Raw genomic sequence first — 15,079 nt, 5'->3', positions numbered from 1 at the left:
TTATGAATTCAGTTCCTTTCTTTGTCTAAATAATAGTTTATTTATTTTTTCTTTTCTTCACTATTCTGATAATGTATGCTACCATGAAGAACACAATTTAGAAGAAAATACAACTTTCTGTTTTGCAACAAATGTTCTTTCTTCAGTTTCATCTGTTGACAGGAACAAACAAACAAACAAACGCTAGACCAAAATTCGTAATGGAAATGGCTCTTTCCAAACCTGAACAACTGTTTAGCCTTAAAAAAAAAATTTAATACAATAAAATAAAAACAATATTTGAGGCCTTTTTCTAAATTTTTATCTTCTGGTGGATGTATACCATTCGAAGAAATTTACTTTCTGATAAATATATCGGTCTCTAATTTTGTTCTTATAACTCTTTCTCTTCTCTAAACAGTACAACTCCCCCCCCCCCCCCAATTCTAATTTCAATCACAACAAGCAATGAAACAAACAGCTGTTGCTTGGCTGCAATGATGCCTCAATATCTACCCATGTGCACACCAGCTTCAAAACTGCTAGTATAAGTCCACTGCACTCTCCTAACAGGTAGGACGAAATGATGTGTAAAATAAATCTTCAGGTCAGAAAAAAATTTATTATACAGATTCAGTCTATTAAAGTAAACTAATGATAGTTCCTTGATATTTGCTGGCCTAAATGTAATGAACTTGAAAAACTGTCAAATCTGTGCATTGTCTCCATCACCATTACAAAATGCTGCCAAATTTAGATACTTTATAACATTAACTAAAGTTAGAAACTGTCTTAATAATAACAATATTGATCATCATCATCATTGAATTCCTGACATATGCTCTTAGAGGATGTACAAGATCTTATGATAGTACTACATGAAAAGCTACATCATTACAAACTCCCGATCAACATTCCAATATTTCTGTCTATTGAGACACTTTTTACTGTGTCAATCCACCTACATCTTGGTCTGGGTATTTTTCCTGCCATCCTGACAAAGAACACTTGTTTAGCTAATCTTTCCTCTCCCATTCTGTTTAAGTGGCCATACCACCTGAGATTAACTCGCTAACACATTCCTGAATGCTAACAATGTCAAATTCTTTCCTAATAGCCTCATTTTTAATGATACTGCCACTGATGCCATCTGTTCAGTCCCCTAATCTTTCTTGGGACTCTCATATCTATGGTCTCCAATCTTTGGTCAAGTGTTTTACTTCTGACCCAGCTCTCAGATCAATAAGTTAAGATTGGTTTGAACACTGTCTTGTATACAGCTATTTAGTGTTTTGACTAATCTCTCTCTTTTTCCATATAAATTTATTCAGTTGACTTCCTATCATACCAGCTTTGCTAATTCTGCTGTCTATTTCCTAAATTTAATTGGCCATCTTCACTGAAAAGTGTGCCAAAATGGCTGAAATGTTTTACTTGTTCTATAGGTTCTCCATTCAGGATACCGTTGATGCTTTCAATGTTTCTGCTTATTTTCAATGTCTATGAAAATCATTTTTCATACCAAATTTATTATAGCAGTAATTCAATTTGATCAGGGAATCTGCAGACTTGTCCAGGATTTATTTAGGAGTATAACATCATATACATAAAGTAAAGAGCTGACATTAACATTTCCAATTTTGATTTCAGGTTTAATACTACTTTCTTTCATAATGTGATCCATATAGATGACAAATAACAGCGAAGATAATGTACACTCTTGTCGCATACCTGACTTAACAGTAAACTATCTTCCTGTATCTCCTTGAATTCTAACTGCTAATTTTCAACTCATGTAGAGACTTCGTATTGCTTGACATAATGTGCCATTTATACCATATAACCTGGAGTGTTTTGAACAGTTTTCCTCTTGGCACTTTCATATGTCTTTTCTAGATCTACAAAACTTAATATAAATCCTTGTTATATTCCCATAATTTCTTAACTATTTGTCTTAAAGTGAAAACCTCACCCTGACAACCTCTATTTGAGTTACACCCAGCTCATTCTTCTCCAAGCTTATGTGCAAGAATTTTTATTAGCTGTTTCTCAAGAATATTTGCATAAATCTTGCTAGGAACACTCAGAGAGAAATTCTGCTGTAATTTTCACATTCAGCTTTAATCCCCTTTTTTTAATAGATGGGTACTCTACTCCAATCATCTGGAATTTGACCGTCTGACCAGGCCTTTTGAATTATGCAGTGTAGCCACTGCAAAACTTCTATACCTTCATATTTTAGCATTTCTGGTCAAATATTATCTACTCCAGCTGTCTTTCCACATTTCAAGTTTGTGATTGCTTTTTCTACTTCAAGTATTGATATATATTCCAGATGGCATTCCTGCTGAGTGTTTTCTTCTACCATGCTGTCGCAGTTTGTTTCATTTAGCAAGCTTTCAAAGTAGTTACTCCATACATCAAGAATATCTTTATCCTCAGTTTTCAGGTCCCCTTTATTATTTCTAATTCCTTTTACATTACTCTTTCCTCCATTTCTGAACTTTTTCGATAGACTCCAGAGTATTTTACCACCTTCCTGATATTTATTTTCTATATTCTTACCAAAGTAAGAACATAAAAAATAAATATCTTCCTAAGAGCAGCACAAGCTGATTTACTTGCCAGGAACTTTCTAGATGCTTTCTTCTTTTCCTTGACTGCTCCTTTAACTTGCTGAGTCCACCATGGAGTTCTGATTTTTCTATTCTTGCAGATTACTTCACCAGATGCCTTTCTGGTTGAATCAGTCAAAGTAGTCTTTAGGATTTGCCACTAAATCTCCAAAGTTTGGTTTTTGAATAATATTTGTGTATTTGAGTCTACAGTTCACATCTGATAGCTGTTCAACTTTGATTCGTTTCAAAACTTTCTTACAAACCCTTCTTTTCAATATGAAGTTCAATTTCATCTTGCTCGACATTAAATGGTGATCACTTCCTATGTCAAATCCTCTGTATACTCTTCTGTCCTGAATCAGTGGGAAAACATCACTGTTGACAATAACAAAGTCAATGAGACTTTTCTTATTCCTTGCATCTTCTCACCATGAGAATTTGAATACATTTTTATGTTGGAAAATGGTGTAGTTATAACTAGTCCATGTCCTGAGCAGAAATCTAGCAGGTTTGCTCTTTTCTCCAAATTTTCCCAAAACATTCTTATATGTCTGGTAATCATTTTCCTACTTTGATGTTTAGATCTCCAACAAGGACCAACTTTTCCTTTTTTGTTGTGTCAGCTGCCTTCTCTAATGTCTCAAAGTGGAGATGAAGACAAGTGAAATTAATAAAGTAAATTTTGAGACAGGAGTATTAACACAGAAACTGTTATATTATGAACAAAGGAGAAATGAAATATAAGTTGAATTATCACAATTTCTATCCAATTTTTTTTTTTAAATTGCTCAATATACAAGCCACCTTATTTATATATCTGAATGAATGCTAGAGTGTGCTCTTTCCAATGGTATGATAGTGTGAGTGGTTCACATGATTTCAAAATGGTGGGGGATTCAACAGAAGACAATCCAAAACAAGGAATGCCTGTCAGTTTGACCAATGAATATGTGGAAAAAGTTTGTGAACTTATTAATAGCAATCATTGAATCACCACTAGAATGACTGCAAAGAAATTGAATATCAGAAAGAATGTAGTGTGTGAAATTTTTCTGGTAAAAATTTGGAGTTGGAGAGTAGTGTCCCCTCCCTCGGATGAGTCTTGGAGGTATCCATAATAATAATAACAAAAGGTTTGTTCACAATTTGAACCACATTCTTTGACTCCTGAGCAGAGTGAATGTTTTTGGAATGGTCGACCAAGATCATACCATTTTAGAAAAAATTCTGAATGGCGATGAATCATCATACTTCCAATATGACCCCCCCCCCAAAAAAAAAGGCAAAACATGGAATGATGACATCTCAAAGACAGCAAAACGTTGCAGAAGTCTCGAGTCAAAAGAATGCTGATGTTTTCTTTGAAATTCACAATGTTTATCATAAAATATTATTAGCAGCACTTATATTTAACTTAAATGTCTTTATTTGAAAAATTTTCAGCTAAGTTTCATAGCCACTGTCAATACAATTATAGGAAAACACAAAAAAAAAGAACAATTCAATTGAAAATGCATGATATTATGTGCACTATTTGCTGCAGGAGAATAGCTCCATCTGCATTAATAGATATCCAAAATAAGTTACAGTATAATTTAGTTAATAAATTCATAATGAATGTTTATTTTCTTGATCATCTAACTAAAGTAATTATTTGGATAATAGATCAAGTGTTAACTAATAAATATTTATTAAACCTACTAGTTTCACCAAACTTTAGCTGTTGGCATCTTCATGGTACAAGCACTTAGGTTAAAAAACATTACACAAATATGAATAACTGTAAAATTCTAACGATTATAGTTACAAACTAAAATAGCATTGAACGTGAGTGATACATGTATCGCACGTACATGAGATATGGAAAACCCTAATTAGATCTCTTAACATACAGAAAATGAACTTCAATACAAACTACAGAATGTTCCTTAGCAACACCCAGTTAATCATGTACACGCAATACTATAATCATCAGAATTTTACAGTTATTCATATTTGAGTAATGTTTTTTAACCTAAGTGCTTGTACCCTGAAGATGCCAACAAATAAAGTTTTGTGAAACTAGTAGGTTTAATAAATATTTATTAGTTAACACTTGATCTATTGTCCAAATAATTACTTTAGTTAATAAATTATTTTTAAATATAAACAAAAAATTAATTACAAATAAAGGATATGAATGTGAGTATTAGTCAGTATAAGCTCCCAAAACCGAGAAATTTTTATGCAATTGTTGTTATTCAGGTTTGGGTTGTAAATGTGTGCTTCACAGCTTCCTTGTACGGTCTTTCCAGAAGAAAATAACTTTTGTGTAACACTTTGGTTTTGTTCTAATGAATCCTGTGTTTTGTAGATAATGCGTGGCATGCTAAACTGGATTTGTTGGATTCTTTAAGTGAAATCTACTTCTGGTGTTCTTCAAGACAAATTTGTGCAGAACAACAAATTTTTCCATAATAATATAAGCCACAAGAGCAGGGAATTCTGTAAGCTCCAGGAGGATGTTTGTCTTTGGGTGAGATAAGGAAGGTATTAAATTTGCAAAGCAGACAAAAAGATTGTGTCAAAGTAGTCTTGCTCTTTTTTCTGAGTCCTTTAATATATGGAATACAAATTCTAGTAATTCCTTCTTGAGACAGGTTAAGACGATGGCCATAATTATTGTTTTTTTCGATAGTTTCTGCATTATAACCATTAGAAATAAAGGTACAGTTCTGATAATAAACAATTCTTTGTTTAGAAGAGAAACTGTGGAACATACATTATGAGCTTTGTCAACTAAAGATTTGATTACACCATATTTCTGACAAGAGTGATGAAGTGAGTTAGAATCAATGTATTTACCACTATGAGTTGTTTTTATATATATATATATACACACTTAGAACTATAGACTATCATTTGGCTGACACTGAATGAGAACATCCAGAAAACATTTGTTATCTTCTACTTCCAGGGTAAATTTGAGTTTATTGAATTAATTTTTCAAGAAATTCATGGAAATCAGATAAGGAGGAATTCCATACAGCAAACGCATCATCAACATAGCTGTATGTGTTTGCTGTATGGAATTCCATACATACAGCAAACACATACAGCTATGTTGATGATGTGTTTGCTGTATGGAATTCCTCCTTATCCATACAGCAAACACATCATCAACATAGCTGTACCAAATCGATGGTTTAGGTGAAGAAACATCCAGAATATGTTGTACAAAATGTTCCATAAAGTAACTGGCTAAAGTTGGGGAAAGGGGATACCCCATAGCTGTTCTCTCTATCTGTTTATTCAATTTATTCTGGCATCTAAAGTATCCTACATTAATGACAAAGTCAAATAATACAACATCAGGAGGAAAGTCATGAAGTAATTGAATCGTATTTCACAGAGTGATAAAGAATGAGATTACATCAAATTTACTAGAAAGATCTGTGGGTTGTAAGGAAATTTTATTCTTAAAATCTATAGAATTTTTTCTGAAGGAAGCAGAATTTCCAGTAAACACAGGTATTTTGAGACTTTATACATTGGACATCCCATTCACAGTTTGCAATAGGTCTGAATGGAACATTTTCTTTAAGCAATTTAAGAAGATCATACAGTCTTGGAGGAAAAGCATGATGAACTTTTAGCCTTTTTCCTGTTGTTTCATTCATTCATTCATTCTGCATTAATTCAAACTATATATCACTGATGAGACCTCAATAAAGGTCAAAACCAGTCTGGGTAGTGACTCTTCCCATAATACATAGCAACGTACCTATCCAAAATGAAGCATACTTTGCATTATGGGAGGGATAATAAGGCAATTGAAGCCAATAGTCTTCATATACAAGTAACCCAGTCATAAAGATGCTTCATGTGCAAACTTTGTTTGCTTACACTTGGATAAATGATTAAACAAGAATATAACTTCTAAGCAAGTATAATTTATTTAATAAGGAGTAAATGTAATCACCCAGATATGCAAACCATTATTCTAATTTGTATTTTCTGTTTGTGAAAGATTAAAAAAAAACTAAATGCCCCTGAAAGTGCAGAATTGTAAAACCAAAACAAAGGATTTTTTACCTTCCCATAGAGAAGATGTCATTACAAGGATATCATTTGCATTCTTCAAAATAATTCTGCAATATTTCTATGTTAGTTTCAAATGAAGGTTATAAAAATATTTCCTGGAATGCATCCTTAGAGGAGGAATAGGTTTCTGATTATTATAATAAAGTCAAGATTATATTGCTGGCATTTTACCTAAGTAGTCTGCAATTTGATTAGTTCAGTTTCTCTGCTTTCTAAGTCAGCCTCAAATGAATGAATAAATGTACGCTTCTGTGCCTTTTCTTTTGCCATTTACTTCCTGAAGTTTGAAAATAATCCACTATTCCATTCCATTTAAATACTCAATAAAACGAAGGACTTCTGACATAATTCTTGATTATTAATGAAATTGCTTCTAGTATATTCATTTTTTAATATGATGCTGCCAGTCCAGATAATAACTCCATCAAATTCCTCAGAGCCCTCAATATTAGTGTATAAATGAATTCTATTTTACAGTTTCACTCTTCTTTATGTACAAAGAGATGGTATTTAATACACACACACACACACACACACACATAGAAATGTTCATATGACTGGAGCCAGAAGAGGAAACACAAAACGAAGTGTATTATGATCAACAATTAATTTCATCCTAGTCAATAAAGCTTCTTCAGGTATGAAGGAAACAAAATATAAAGAAGTAGACTTACAAAAAGCAAAAGATTAACACTTTTTTTTTTTTTTTTTTTACAATGAACCTCATGAGTCTGACAGATCAGAATGCAATAGTCATATGTAAAAGAAGTTCTATTCTAGTATACAACATCATAAATTCAAAATATCTACCACATCCAAATGTTTTTGAGCTACTATACTAATATTACAACATAGGAAGTAATAACTTTGAGTTGCTATATGAAGAGGGAGGGGGATGTCATCTTATTTACTGATACCAATATTTGGCAAAATTCACAATTACCTTATGTACACATCAATTGTCCGTAACAAATGGTCCAATTCTTGATCTTTTTTCTCATACAATTCTCTTCCAACCTAGTTTCACATTAAAATACAATTAAGCTTTCTCTTTTGTTTTCCTTTCCCTAATCAATTCAAACATTTAAAACATATTTAAAACATAAATTTATCTTGTGAACTTACCCAAGGCAAAACACAAAGCACTGTATATGTATACCAATCAGAACGAACCTATGTAAAAAAAAAAAAAAAACAATAAAACAAAATAAACCATCTTGCTTTTGGACTATTATTTTACCACATTCACTATATGTTCATATATCCTTTGATATCAATAACTTTATTTTAACACTGTTTACACTTCCTAATTCAACTTATTATTTTCACTGACAAGTGTTTTAGTAAATTTCCATGCTGACTTTATAGGCACCACACCTTGCCACAATGAGACAACACACACACACACACACACACACACACACACACACACACACACACACACACACACACACACACACACACACACACACATTTAGCAATAATGAGGCATTCAGCATAAGCTGAATGCCTCATTATTGCTAAATGTCATGAGGCTTCTAGGTGATAATGACTTCCAGAGATAACTCACAATTTCTTATTATTCATGTTACATAAAAAAAAAAAAAAAAAAAAGGAGGGGGGGGGGCTAGCAATTTCTTATCTTTACAAGTTTAAAAAAGTTCACAGTTTGAATGCTGTTCCCCAATATTACTAATCAATGCTATCCTTTTACAAGTATTTCTTCAAGGACCTTGAAACTTATACTGAGAATAACAATCTGGAGTTTACACCCTCTGTCCAAAAAGAAGCCAAACTTTTCAAAAATAGAAGAAACTAGTGGTGGCACTTATTGCATCTTTTTGTTGTCGAAAGCGGCAACCTTCATTAGTGTTGTGTCAACTGTTTGTTTATGACATTTGTTTCATTAGAAGCTGAATTATAGTGCCAAGAGTGACAGTGTGTTTTGATGAATCAGTTGTCAAGATATTCATGCCGTACACAACGAATTCTCACTATCAATCGCTTCTAAACTTCGAGATAAAACACACCATTGACCATTTGGCCAGGCAGAAAGAATTCTTGGTGGATTATGCCCTTGGAATCGTAGAAACAAATCAGCATTGTTTTTACTTTTGGTGGTCTCCACTCAGCACTATGGCACTTTGTTTCGGGCTCATACTCAAAACACCACGTTTCGTCACCAGTAACAATTGTTTCAAGGGAGTTTGAGTCCTTATGAGCGGTTTTAATGAGGTCCTTGCAGTGTTCAATTCGATACAATTTTGGTTGTCAGTCAACTTGTGGGGAACAAATCGCAAATTCAATTTACAAAGGCCCAAACTCTCGGTCAAAATGTTGTGCACAGTTGATTTTGGAATCCCAATTCATCTTCAATCAATCTCACGGACGATTTCGGGTTTTCTTTGATGAAATCATGTGCTCTTTGGATGCTTCGCTCAGTCCAGTTTTTGGACGGCTTGGCTTTTCGTCGTCCTCAAGCGTCTCACGACCACTTTGAAATCGCTTGAACAACTCGTAAACTTGAGTATGGGGCATTCATCACCGTATGCTTTTTGAAGCATTTGATGAGTTTTGGTAAAACTTTTACCAAGTTTAACACAAAAGTCAATCACAGCTCTGTTTGAGAAAAAATTCGTCAAAACACACTGTCACTCTTTGCACTATAACTTGGCTTCTAATGAAACAAATATCATAAACAGTTGACACAACATTAATGAAGGTTGCCACTTTCAACAACAAAAAAGATACAACAGGTGGCGCCACTAGTTTCTTCTATTTTCGAAAAGTTCAGTTTCTTTTTGGACAGAGGGTGTACAATGCATATATTTAAAACATTATTTAAAAAAACAATAACATCATTATATAGCATATACATGTCATATATATAATAATTTTCATGAAAAAAAAAGGAAAAAAAACAGCAAGATAAAACTGTTGATGTATTGGTATAACTCAGGGATTGAAATGATCTTGAAAACATAAAAAAAATGTCTGAGTTATATTACAAAAAAGAAATAAAGACAAAATAAAAATAAACAAAAAAGTCACTGGATATATATAGGACTCAAAATGTTTCTCAAATTTGAAGTGACTATTTCCATGTTCAAATTTTTGTAGCTGTTGCTATGATTCATGTTGAAGTTTCTGGAACAGAAAACAACAGGAACTGGAATGCAAATAAATAATTTAATGACTTAATTTACAAGCTGATGTTTTGCTAGCATTATCTGAACAGGATCATTTGACTAGCAGGCTTCCTTCAAGGATCAGCATTGTTGATCCTTGAAGCATTATCAGAACTTTAACAGCACACATTCCGTAAAGATGCAGAAACGAAATGACTTTATAAAAGGACAGTCATGTGCATGGAGGGCGACAGTAGCACTCTCTGTGGTGATTCCTGTTATTACTGCTGCCAGTTGATAGGGCATTGCACCAAAATCTGTGCAAGATCATACATCAGTTCTGTTACAGTTAGGTTTGTAGAGTTTGTGCTGCTTCCAGGAAGTCTCTCCAATTCAAACTGGAATTTGTGAACTAGGAACAGTCTCAGAGACTGTTACTGGAAGTGGCACAAGTTCTACAGAACTTGGGTAACAAAAGTATCCATCCCATCTATTAATGGACCTGAAGGGATGTCCTTGATTCTCTGAGGTGCATGTTCCATCATTTTTCCGCTAATGGAATGTCATGTAGTCAAACCATTTTTGATGTATTATTAGGAGTGAATCCATATTGAGTTTTCTCTTTGACTTGCTCTAAAGACACAGCAAGCATATCATACCATTCAGGGATGCTGTGAGAGGGCAGGAGAGTTATAAGGATTAAGAGTCCCTGTGACACCTTCACAGTTGCCTTCTTGATATAAGAGGATTTACCACTAGTTGTTGTTGTTACTTTTATGGTATACTTCATCTTTGCCTCCTGATAAGGGAAGCCAGGAATATCTGGGGGAATATCTCTCTCTCTCTCAATTAGGGCATTTCAGTGTTTTGCATCCAGTCTTGTTCTTGTGCTCCTAACTGCCACACTGAGCACAGATGGTAGAGCCATGACCAGCACCTTGCTTTCACTGATGGTTTTTTTTTTTTTTTTTTAAGGGAGGGAGGGGGGGGGGGGAGTTGGTGTGTTGAATGTAAAGATCATATTCCTGGTTGGAACCAGGTGACCAACCTTATGTGTGAAGATTCTTCTCCTTATGGCTGTCACTTCTTAGTTCAGTTCGGGATGCTCCGAACTGAACATCCTTGTACCAAACATCTATAATAGTCCACTCCAATATTACTACTTGAGAAAAAGTTCAAGGTTTTGTGTGTATATTGGGGGAAAGGGAGAAAGAGAGAGAGAGAGAACATGATTGATATTTCTCTAATGGCTGTTGCATGAAGGAATTATTCTAATTGTGTTGCTGTTTCAACATGTTTCCTAAACTGAGTTTTCTTTCTTTCTTTTTTTTTTTTTTTTTTTTAAACAGATTTTGGAGACCCTTCCATTCCTTCCAAACCCTTCTGGATGAAGCAAAGAAATATTTTCTCAAGTGGACATTTGCCTGTTTAATGTATAATTAAGCATGTTGGCATATTTGTTGTTATCTTTGATGTTTTGTTTCTTGTTTTCCATTGATGTCCAAATGCTTTATCTATACTTAGTTGGAGCTTGCGAAAGCTCCGATTATGAGGGTGAAAAATTATTCACCAAGGGATGCTTGGCTCAGCACCATAGCTCTCTACCCACCACAGAGCAACACATGGATTCCCACTCTCTGGCAAGCAATAACTGTACTTGAAAGTATAACAGCAGGGCTACCCCGGATGCCATACCAGCATCAGAGCAAGCTTTGGATACTATCCCCAGACCTTGGGGTAGAACACCTACTGCAACAATGCTGATCCTATTCAGGCCATCCAGAACTATCCATTTTGCCAGAGCAGGGAGACAAAGTAGTGTAAGACTCTACCAGATCCCTTTTCCATATATCCATGGGTTGCACTCTATGGTAAACATGGCAGCAAGGGACTGGGTTCCAGTGATGCAATCTGGAATATAGGAGAGCGAAAAAAACTCATAAGTTACAAAGTAAAGAACAATACAGGAAGTATAGATAAAGTGGATGAATGAAAAGGACCAGTACATCACTGGAAGGTCCCATCACTACAAACAGATGAAGGGATCTTTCAAATCTCTCTCTCTGTATGTGTGTGTGGCAAGGTGAAGAAAATTGTGTTGGAAGAAATGCAGGTGACTAGGGTGTAATCATACTACTAAAGATCTTTGGATTTCGAAGCATACTACTGAAGAATTGTATATAGAGAGGGGAAAGAACTAAAGAAGCTTAGTGATGTGTGATACTTTTAAGAAACAAAAAGAATAAATATGAGACATTTTCTTTGGATCTTATTGGACCACGATTCTTCATAAATCTACCCTATATATATAAAATGATAAGCCTTTTTGTGTAACATTTTTCTGTCACGTTTTTTTCAAGTTATTTGAAACGTTTTGAAACTCAGGGGAGAACCGGCCTACCAGTCCAAAACTTAGGGGGATGGACGGCGCAGGTGACGGGGAACCCCTTTCGAGTCATCAGAATTCAAGGAAAACCGGCCTATTGGTCCAAAACTCGGGGTGGGTGGGGGAGGTGCTTTTGACTTTTAAAAATTTGAGTCATCAGAATTCAAGGAGAACCGGCCCACCACCGGTCTGGAATTCAGGGGGGGGAAGCACCGTAGGTGCTGAGGGGGAGCGGAACGCCCTTTTGAGTTTTCAAAATTCGAGTCATCAGAATTCAAGGAGAATAGCAGTCAGGAACTAGGGAGGTTAGGCACAATAGGCACCGGGGAGGTGGAAACCCCTTTCGGGTCTTCGAAATTCAAGGAGAACTGGCTTACCAGTCTGGAACACGGGGGGGACATAGACTCCAGGGGAATCCCCTAGTATATGTATATAATCGTCTACCAGTTTCGCCAGCTTGAGTCTGTCTGGCTACTTCAGGACGAGAATGGTTACACTAACATCAAATGCTAAAACAGAAGAATGCAGTAACGACATTAAAATCAAATAAAAAAATTGAAAAGACACGTGACATTAAGAGCATAGAGTGTGGAGACTTAGTCATTGTGAGTAGATCGTGTTTTATAGGTTTTTTTTTTTTTTTTTTTTTGAGTTCTGCTAAACATTGTGAATTTACAAAACTTTTCCAAATGTTTTTTAATATCATGCCTTGATTTCTATTGAGATTGTCTTCTGTCTGGAGTACCACTGCAGCTTCTTTAAAGTTTCTACATCTGAAATCTTCTTCAAAGTATGGCATGGAGCTGTTGTCCAAATTGATGGAATGGTTCAAAATCAAGAAATGGTGTGCTAATCCTGAGGTGTCTGTTCTGTTGTTGTCGATATATCTCCTGTATGTTTTTTTTTTCGGGTTTCTAGGCTTCATGATGTTTGGCCTATATAGTTCAGTCCACAGGAACATGGGATGTTATATACACCTGCGTACTTGTAGAAGGCGATACAGTCCTTAGGAGATCTTAACATGTGCCGTGTAGTTAAAATAGGTTTGAAGGCAACCCTGATGTTGAAAGACTTCATGATTTTTGCTATTTTCGTTGAGACGGAGCTGGCATAAGGCATGACGATGGACAATGTATATTGCATCACTTGAGGTTGTCGCTGTGGGCTGTTTCTATAGAGAATCTTTTGAACGATATTTTGTGGGTAACCATTTTTGGATACAGTTTTTGAGCATATGTATGATGCTAAGTTTTTGTGCGTAGTGATAAGTAGATTTAAAGTGAAGATAACGTCCAGTGTCTATAGGTTTGCAGTAGATTGTGAGCTTGATTTGTCCATTATCTTGTTTTTTTAATAGCACATACAAAAGAGGTAATTGATGGTTATTTTCCAACTCTAATGTGAACTTAACTTTTTGGTGGAAGGAATTTATTTTTTGAAGGAACTCATGTAAGGCATTTTCCGTGTCTTTCCAGATGATGAAGATATCGTCCACGTATCTCCACCAGACTGATGGTTTCGGATTTATTTTGGATAGGATGTCATTTTCTAGTTTTTCCATGAACAGATCTGCACACGGTGGTGACAAGGGACTGCTCATGGTTAAGCCTTCAAGTTATTGATACAGTATATTACTTACTTTAAAACAGTTTGATTTTAGACAATGGCAGAAAAGCTGAGAAAGGTCGTTTGGAAAGAGATTTTCTATGATCTTAATCACTTCTTCAACTAGTACGCTCATGAATAAAGAAGTGATTAAGATCATAGATCTCTTTCCAAACAACATTTCTCAGCTTTTCCGCCATTGTCTAAAATCAAACTATTTTAAAGTAAATAACATACTGTATCAACAACATGAAGGTTTAGCCATGGGCAGTCCGTTGTCACCACAATGTGCGGATCTGTTCATGGAAAAATTAGAAAATGACATCCTATCCAAAATAAATCCAAAACCATCAGTCTGGTGGAGATATGTGGACGATATCTTCATCATTTGGAAAGACACGGAAAATGCCTTACACGAGTTCCTTCAAAAAATAAATTCCTTCCACCAAAAAATTAAGTTCACATTAGAGTTGGAAAATAATCATCAATTACCTTTTTTGGACGTGCTATTAAAAAAAACAAGATAATGGACAAATCAAGCTCACAATCTACTGCAAACCTATAGACACTGGACGTTATCTTCACTTTAAATACGTGTGTTGAGGCTTAAGTGCTGTGAAGAATTCATGTTAGAGGTTTAATGAAATATTAACAACACTGAGAAAGGATTAAAACTAATTTTAATACTTCCAATATTTCGTCTTCGTCACAGAGACATCTTCGGAGATTTCAAAAACTTTTTGTAACAACACACACACAAAAGTTTCACTTTGTATTGTATTTGTGTGTGTGTGTTCTTCGGGGATTACAAAAACTGTTTGTAATCCCCGAAGATGTCTCTGTGACAGAGACGAAATATTGGAAGTATGAAAATTTGTTTTAATCCTTTCTTAGCATCATACATATGCTCAAAAACAGAACAACAAATATCATCACGGAAGAAAAAGATCTGCTTGATGAGTTGTCACTCTTATCAAAAACTCTATCCAAAAATGGTTACCCACAAAATATCATTCAAAAGTATTCTCTATAGAAACAGCTCACAGCAACAACCTCAAATGATGCAGTATACATCGTCCATTGTCATGCCTTATGCCAGCTCAGTCTCAACGAAAATAGCAAAATGCATGAAGTCTTTTAACATCAGGGTTGCCTTCAAACCTATTTTAACTACACAGCACATGTTAAGATCTCCTAAGGACTGTATCGCCTTCTAACATTCATTGTTCCTGTGGACTGAACAATATAGGCCAAACATCACGAAGCCTAGAAACCCAAAA

The 15,079-nt window shown here is 34.9% G+C and overlaps 1 protein-coding gene across 1 annotated transcript in view; it reads right to left on the bottom strand.

Annotated features, from left to right (window-relative positions):
- Positions 1 to 15,079, bottom strand: part of Cbp80 (Nuclear cap-binding protein subunit 1) — a 462,862-nt gene that overhangs the window by 319,461 nt on the left and 128,322 nt on the right. The window contains exons 7-8 of the mRNA XM_090406510.1: positions 7,806 to 7,853; positions 7,624 to 7,697 (exon numbers count right to left, since the gene is read on the bottom strand). Coding sequence (XP_090262636.1) covers positions 7,624 to 7,697; positions 7,806 to 7,853 — 122 coding nt within the window. The remainder of the gene's footprint in view (positions 1 to 7,623; positions 7,698 to 7,805; positions 7,854 to 15,079) is intronic.

This window comes from Typopeltis vanoorti, chromosome 16, assembly GCF_054136105.1.
Source record: "Typopeltis vanoorti isolate ZY-2024b chromosome 16, IOZ_Tvanoo_1.0, whole genome shotgun sequence".
Lineage (NCBI taxonomy): Eukaryota > Metazoa > Arthropoda > Arachnida > Uropygi > Thelyphonidae > Typopeltis > Typopeltis vanoorti.
The sequence above is the reverse complement of the archived record's forward strand: the minus strand, read 5'-3'. Positions and strand labels throughout refer to the sequence as shown.